The sequence below is a fragment of the Grammomys surdaster genome, unplaced genomic scaffold (genome assembly GCF_004785775.1).
Source record: "Grammomys surdaster isolate TR1022 unplaced genomic scaffold, NIH_TR_1.0 174, whole genome shotgun sequence".
NCBI lineage: Eukaryota > Metazoa > Chordata > Mammalia > Rodentia > Muridae > Grammomys > Grammomys surdaster.
In genome coordinates this window covers 5,803,279-5,811,592 of record NW_021604622.1, presented here as the reverse complement: position 1 = coordinate 5,811,592, position 8,314 = coordinate 5,803,279, and the positions used below count along the sequence as shown (strand labels likewise).

The window sequence follows — 8,314 nt, the reverse complement described above, 5'->3', positions numbered from 1 at the left end:
GAGAGAGAGAGAGAGAGAGAGAGAGAGAGAGAGAGAGAGAGAGAGAGGAAGGAACAGAGACACACAGAGAAATAGAGGGAGACACACACATAGAAATCACCATGTGAAAATGGGGGAGCAGGATGGCAGAAGGCTGAGGCTGAGCTAAGAGAAAGCAAACACGAGGTGCTCAAAAAGCACAATTAATACTGATCTTGTTTGTCACTGAACAAATTTAAAGTCTAACCAGGTAGGCTTCCTGGAGACTAGATTATTGGCACTGGGAAAAATTCTGTCTTGTTCTCAGCATTTGGTCGCGATGGTGGTGGAACCCTTGTTCTCAGCATTTGGTCACGATGGTGGGGAACCCATTTTGAGAGGCCCCTATTTGAGTCTGCTGCTTCAGTAGTCAAGTTCCTCCGCATTGTCCAGTTTTTGGAATTGTCCAGGAAGGGCCAGGCGCAGATCCACCTTGTATTTGCTTGGAGAGCCAGTCTAATTATAGGAGAGAGACCGAGTCAGAACCATGGGGGGTCGGGGGGGGGTCCTTTCAGTGGGAAGTCCGCAGGAGTCACAGGGTAGGCTGTTTCTCGTTGGGGTCTACCAATCAATGATGCTAACTGCCAAGGCTCCACAAAGGGTGATCAGTCATTATCTATGGGAGTGTAGCTAGTCAAAAATCAGAGACCTAAAGGACGAGATATGGTGTTCTGTAGGCACTGGTTATCACATCCCTGTGTGGCTTTCCTGCCTCAAGAACAGACAATTGAGTGATGAAAACTAGGAATAACTGGCCAGTGGCTTGTGGTTCACCTCAATCTTGTGTTTGAGAAACTGGATATCTGAGAGTAACTGTAGCTGGCTCTGCCCATAAACCACACCCAGATGTACAAATTCGAATGCAGAGACACAAGAGATATCAAAAACAAAACAAGGCAGCAGGACTCCTTGAAAGAGGGAAAAAAATTCCACAGTAACTGATTTTAAGACTGGCAAAGTAGGCGAAATGATAGCCTCAAATGGAAAAGAATGATAAGAATCATCAACAAATCCAAACAAGGCATAAATCAGCACCCAGATGAATTAATAAGATAGGAATAAACTGTAAGCATACACATGAAAGAATTCAAAAAGGAGCTGGAAAATAAAAAGGACAAATTGAAATTTCAGCAATGAAAAGATTCATAAATCAAATAAAAACTCAGCTGTTCCCACTTCAGCAGGGAAGTGGGTCAACTGGAGAATAGAATACCAGAGCTGGAAGGCAGACAAATATAAACGCTCACATGATAATAAAGAAAATTAAGTAAGTAAAAATAGAGACTCTAAGAGTTCCAGGCCACCATTCAAAGTTCAAATGTGTGGGTCATAGAAAGAGAAGGAGAAGAGGGGAATAGGTACAAACTAAAGAAGCAGAAAATATTTTAAATAAAATGATAAAAAAGAGTTCCTTAAATCTTGGGGAGGACGTGGGCATCTAGAGCGGAGAGGCTGCAAGAATCCTAGACACAAGGGTTTATATGTAACACTGCTCTCTCCTGTAGCCTTCCATAGTCTTTCCTCAGCCTGTCTTTAGTGATTCAACTACAATTCAACGAGGTTCTTCTCTCTCTCTGCTCATCTTTATTTGGGGTTCTCAAAGTCTTTCATAACCATGAGAATATAGGAAAGACCAAATCCCATTAGAAGAGTAGATAAGGAAGACAGGAAGGGGTCAAAAATCACAAAGTAATCAACAAATGGCAGGAATTAGTGTTTATCTTCCAGTGATAACTTGGGTGTTAATGATTTCAAGTTTCCAATTAAAAGATCCAGGCTAGTGTATTTGATTTAAAAAAAATCCAGCCAAAACAATCTCCCCCTCCAAACATGATGATTAGATTGTCTGCTACTTGCTAGATGTCTACTTAATTGGCAAAGAAAAACACAGCTTAAAAGTAAAAGTATAGAAACGATGTCTCTAGTCAATAGAAACTGAAAAAAAAAGAAAAAAGAAATGGAGGAGTATCTACACCCACTCTTCTCTAACAAAACCTTTAAAACACACACACACACACACACATACACACATACACACATACACACATACACAGACACACACACACACACACACACACACACACACACAGAGACAGAGACACAGAGAGATATTCATGAGAGTCCTTAACATAATAAGCACAGTTATTTGAAACGGTTCGATGATGATGATAGTTACATAATATCTGCATCTGGTACTTAGGTTTGTTTTGTTTCCTTGGATATTAGTTTTTTTTTCTCAGCATTTCAGCATCCCTTGTGATTCTTTCTGATGAAAGCTGTGCAGGACGTATGATAGAATCTGAGGCAAAGAGACCTTTAGTGTGAGATTGTTGTGTTAGCCTAGTTAAAAGTGGGGCTCTATCGAATGTTTTCCATAGTTTAAGAACTAGATTGTTACAATTTCTTGAGTGTGTCTTGTTTTGATTTGTATGTACTCTGGCCTTTAATTCATCATTCTTTTGCCTCAGCCTCCCAGGGTTCAATATCTCTGTCTCTGTGTTCCCTGCTGTCATGTGGCTTGCCCTCAAAATCTTCCTTTGACTAGAATTGGGAGCAGCAGGTCTTTAAAAAAATTCATTTACTATCTTAATGTGAGTGAAGGTGGCTGGGTGGGCACATGTATGCCACTCATGAGGAGGCCAGAGGGCAACTTTCAGGAGTCAGTGCTCTTCTCTTCAGGGCATCAAATTCAGGTCATCAGCCAATTGCCACATATTGAGTCAACTCTACTGCCCGGCAGCTCTTTTAACTATAAAGGTATAGGTGTACACAGTAATCCTACACTCCTATGATTATACTTCAGTCTTTCAGTAGCTGCATGTTTCTGGACTGTGACTTCACAGTTATTTTTCTGACAGAATAACGTAAGAAAAAATAACACCACAAGCAGCACAGCACTCCTGCCTGTTCCCTTTTCAAGCTTTAGTCTATTATTTGAAGCTCTTTCATTCTATTATTGTTACCTGTTCTTTTTTGTTGTTTTCCATCTTAACTGCTATAGAAGAATAGAGAATGATGGAGATTGCCCAGCATTTATTTATTGATAATTATAACACACACACACACACACACACACACACACACACACACCCCATTATAAGGTTTTGGCAAAGTCAGTCTCCCTGGAGAACAGATCCCTGCTAAACTGAAGACTCTTTTAAGTATATTTCTGCATTTTTAAAAAAGTTACAGCAACATGGTGATCTTAACTCTGGCAATCTAGGGGTGTTCTTACAGACAGGACAAGTGAAAGTCTAGGAGTCATCCTAATGGTGGTTGACAGAGACTTTCTTTTTTAATGTTAGTCCATACCCAGCCTCCAATAGTGTGCCAGCACTATCTCAATGTTTCTGCTAGTTATGAACCCAGTGGCTTCTGCTCCAGGAAAGGTCTTGGTTGCATTGTTAGGATTTCCGTGTCTCTCTAAGTTTCAGGATGACAATTCACTTTGCAACTTTACTTCTCTGCTGGGTCCAAGGAATGCAATCAGTTCCAGTTTTCCCAGCATGTTACTTCAGAGATAAGAGTGACAACTTCTATGCTAGAGACATGTCTTATTTAATATGTTTTTCTCTACTGCTTGTGGACTCAGATTTGTGTGTACGTAATTTTTTTCTCCCCTTAAACGAATCTTTGAAGAAAGGTTCCTACGTCAAAGAGTATATGTATTTTAAATGCATGACAACAAGATACAATCAATTATGGTCTGATATTTTATAAAACATTTTTTCAAGATGTTTCTCACTTGACTTCTTTAGAATGAAGTAATATCCATTGAATTAGAAAACTGGAAGGATGAGGAGAAAGACTCCATCTAGAAAAACTTCTGCTTCACCCTAAGAGTTACCTGGAGTATAAAGTCCAAATCTTGCTCAAGGTTCATTCTAGAACATCAGCTAACTAGAGTTGTCTCTGAGTTATGAGAAATATAGGAGACAACTGTTTTAATTGCTCTCTTCTTCCTCCTCCAGAAGCAGATGAAGACACACTTTTTCCAACTATACACCAAGATCAGAGAAGAACTTCTCTAGCAAGGCAACTAGTAAAAGCGGGTGAAGTCGAGTGTCAGTCTGTGCCTTGCTTCCATCTGAAGCTATTTCCAAGATAGTAAATTCTCAAGTTGCAGAGTGTGCTTTATCAGATTGGTAAGTTTGAGAATTTCTTCTTGAAAATAAAAGCCGGACAAGCATCCTCAGTGCATGTGCAGGAAGATTGTCACAGAGGTCTATCACTTGTCAATTGGTTAAGTTCTGAGTGCAAATAAACTTTGCCAATATCAGCAAGGCCTGGTAAGAGTTACTCAAGGCAAATGTCAGCATTCCCTAAATAATTCTTTACAGCTCCAGGTCTCAGGGCCTGTGGAATGAGAATGGAAGGAGACTGCTATTTTGGGAGAGTTTTGATAAAGTAAAAGTCATATAAAACCTTTTATGCATTCTGTTTCTGTACTAATGGTCCTGGAAGAATGGTTTGTACAAGATGACTAGACTATGTCATAACTTGTGAGGAAGAATCCCTAAGTGGAGGTGTGACAAAGCAGCATTAACCACTAGTTTCACGAAATACTGATTTCTTCTTGAAAAGTAGCACAAAGTGCAAAGTCCTATCAGAGTGATTGGGCTTGCTGCTTCTTAAAAAGCTACACTCCGAAGAGATGTGGGACTCAGAGGTTACTCAGGTTTCCTACTAAACTCCAGTACCCAGGAGCGAGTGTGTGCATGCATCTTGCTTACTCAGCCTAGCACAGGGTTTGATACTCAATGCTCATTCAAAAAATTTCCTTTTTATTATTAGTTCTACTTGGTATACAAAATAATGGGGGTTCATTCTGTTGTATATATCACTGTGCTTTGTGCATATTTGGCCATCCATACTCTTGCTTCCTTCCTACTTTTGCTGGCCCTGGCTTCTGCTTTCCCATCTCCATCCCGGTATGAGAGAGAAACTACAAACTGTTTGTTAATGTGTTATTCAGAGGTGGATATGATAGAATGATTGATGAGTAATTTCAATGAAGAAGGTTTGGACTCACAAGGACACCTTACAGTTTCTCTCTTGGTAAACTGCATGGCAGGAACCTTTCTGAGGATTGACCCCTCTCTTAGTAGGCATACGTTTTGAATTGTTCTTTGTTGTGAACCTGCCAATAAAGGCCCAATGATTCCTTCCAATTGCAGCAGAGTGACATTTCTAAGAATTTGGTCACTAACTCTTTTGTTCTTGTGTGGCAGGGGTGGGGGCTGTCCCTAAACTTGGAGCCCTCACATACAGTGAAATGTCTGACAAGGATCTTCACTTAATATCTGTTCCTGTAATAATTATTACAAAATTGGTCTCATCCATATAATTCAGGATTCAAAAGAGAAAATAAAGAAAAAATACATTAAACGAGGAAAAGAAAACTGATCTCGCAAAGGACAGGACACAAAAAGAACAAGAACAACAAACCCCTAAATAAAAACAAAACCCCTCACAACCAAAATCTAACTAATCAGCCAACTAAACAAATACAAACCAACCTCAATTGGAAGTGGCAAACAGAAGCCTAGCTATGCATTCATAAGATGGAACAACAAAAGGGGAGGTGGTTAAATTCACTACCCAAAAGAAAGTAATAATGTTAGTATCATTTAAAAACTAGATGTTATGGTAAAGGGAAACATTAAAGATTGAAGGAATCAAAATTAATAACGCAGTGGTTTTCAGCCTCTGGGTTGTGATGCCCAAAGATGTTGCATATCAGATATCCTGTATATCAGGTATTTACGTTGTGATTCATAACCATAACAAAATCAGTACTGAAGTATCAATGAAATAATTTTCTGGTTGGGGTCAACACAACATGGAAATTGTATTAAAGGGTGACAGCATTAGGAATATGGAACTACTATACTACAAAGACTGAAAAATAAGTTAATCTGCGCCTAATAATATAACTTACAGATATTAAAGCAAAAATTAATAGAACCTCAAGTAGAAGAATTCTTTAAGCCATGATCTTAATTTATATGTGATCATCTCAGAAAATTCTGTGTCTTAAGGAGCAAAATGATGAATCTCATAAGTGCAAAAACCTTAATTTTTAAAAGAAAATTAGATCTAATAAAACTGCCAAAGTACACTGTGAACAAGTGATGTTTTCTCAAGAATACAGTGGTACATTAGCCCTAAAATATTTCTCTGAGCAGTTTTACTATAATAACCTATTCCCTAATTAATGGAGAAAAAGTCACATGTTTGTATGAATTATCAAAGAGATATCATTAATGTAACCAAGGGTATGTATCAATGCTAGCCTATATAGGACCACTTAACAGCAAACTTTTAGCCACAGTCTTTTTGAAAGTTGGGAGCTGGGAAAAAGGCCTTTTACATATGCTTTCTTTTACTAATATAGTGGTATTGGACACCCTATGCCAAAGAACAGATTGTGAAGAGAAGTAAGAAGTGTGAGGACTCGAAAGTAAAAGTAAAGTTGTTTTCTAAGGATACAATTGGAAAAAAATAGGAAATTCAAGAAAGCCTACAAATTATAAGAATTTAAGTTGCAGTGCACAAGATAAAGTTAGCCAGCCTGAACTGCTCAGAGTAGAATTTTTTTCCCCCCAAAGGTGCCAATGTCAATAGCAACAAAACTTACCAGGTGTCTAGAGATGACTTTCATACAACAAGCATGAATGCTCATGAGAAATAGTATAAAGCTTTCCTGAAGGCAAATGCAAACAAAGCAATGGGGCAATGATCACAGCAAGGAACACTGTCCTAAACTTGCAGCCTCTCTTGGAATTAAAATACAACTGTAACACCTAACAGTCTAGTTTCCAGCACAATAGTTTACAAGATGTGGTAGGATCACCCCAAATTTACATGATGAATGACTGAATGAATAAACTATTTTGTGGAAGGGGTAGCAATGTGGGAATTGTTTGCTAGATATTCATATTTTCTGAGAAATAGGAATGATGTCAGAGAGCCAGGGCAGGAATAAATAGAAGCCCAAAATATAATCTGTCAAAATTCAAGATATGGTAAAGAATCATAGAACACAAGCAGTAATGAATGAGTTGTTCAGATATGATATAGATTTATCAGTGAGAAGGACATTAAAATAACAATAGTCTTTCATTTTTAGCCATTAGATTGTCAAAAAAGAGAACATTTAACAATACTAGATGATCATAAAAATGGGGAGGAATGGAGGCTCCTACATGGATGGGACAGGTATATTGGTGCAAATACCCTGGAGACAAAAATTTGTCAGTATCTAGGGAATGCAAAAATATGCTTTTTATATCATCCTACACATTTATGTTATGGAGAAACAATTGCTTCCAACATATAGAACCAACAAATGGAAGCTACTCATATCTCAAAATGCCAAATGACGAACAAAACAAAATCAAAGTACATAGTGATATATGCCATAGCCACCTCAAACAGCAAGAAGTTGAGCCTTATAAATAAAAAAGTCCATAAAATTTAGATGATAACACATATCTGTTACTGAAACATGGATATGAAGTAAATATAGTTTTTAAAGCCAGGAAGCATATACAACAACTTCAGGATTGTGGGTGACACTGAATGAGGAAGTAAAGAATTTAGTGTTGAAGAATATGCATGCTAGCTTCTGTGATGTTCACTGGTTAAAAGAGATATGAAACATGTAAGGGAAAATACTGACATTGAGAAAATTTGATCTTCACAAATAGATATTTGCTACATTTTTCTATGCAATTTTCAGGCACTTATGAGATTCTTTATTCAATAAAAATATGCTCAAAGCATAAGTGAAGTTTTAAGTGAAGGTGGAGGGTTATTCTAGATTGGAAGAAGTTGACACAAGGAAAGGTCAGTTCTGCCACTAAGACTTAGTGCTTTCACAATCTGATTGCAACTTGAATATGGAAATTATCCTATTGATTGTTCTTGGTTGTTCCCAGGAGAAGATCCAAGAAACTTCTGGGTGCTTCCAGTCATGTTTGCATTTCCAAGACTTGAATTTGGCAAATGAAGAAAGACAAGGAACATGAGGGCCATGGAAGGAGACACAGAGCTCATTCTCTCTGGAAGCATGAGTCAGATTTGATTTAGAATTAGAAGGAAAATAGGAGAAGGTGTTGAAAGCTGAGTGCAATTTTTGTCTTTAGAAAAACATGCCACGGATGAGTGGCCCAAGATAAAATGTTTTAGCATGTGCCTCAATATTTTAGTTCCAAAGAGCTTTGGAATGTCATTTTTCCCCTTCCACCAAACCAAACCAAACCAAACCAAACCAAACCAAACCAAACCAAAC

The 8,314-nt window shown here is 38.1% G+C and overlaps 1 protein-coding gene across 2 annotated transcripts in view; it reads right to left on the bottom strand.

Moving 5' to 3' along the window:
• Positions 1–169: 169 nt before the first annotated feature.
• The window catches only part of Prlr (prolactin receptor), a 172,812-nt gene continuing 164,667 nt past the window's right edge, over positions 170–8,314 (bottom strand). For both annotated transcript variants that reach the window (XM_028767544.1, XM_028767543.1), the window contains one exon: positions 170–474. Coding sequence is in view for 1 of the 2 variants with exons in the window: in XM_028767543.1 (XP_028623376.1) it covers positions 382–474 (93 nt within the window). In the remaining variant the exon portion in view is untranslated. The remainder of the gene's footprint in view (positions 475–8,314) is intronic.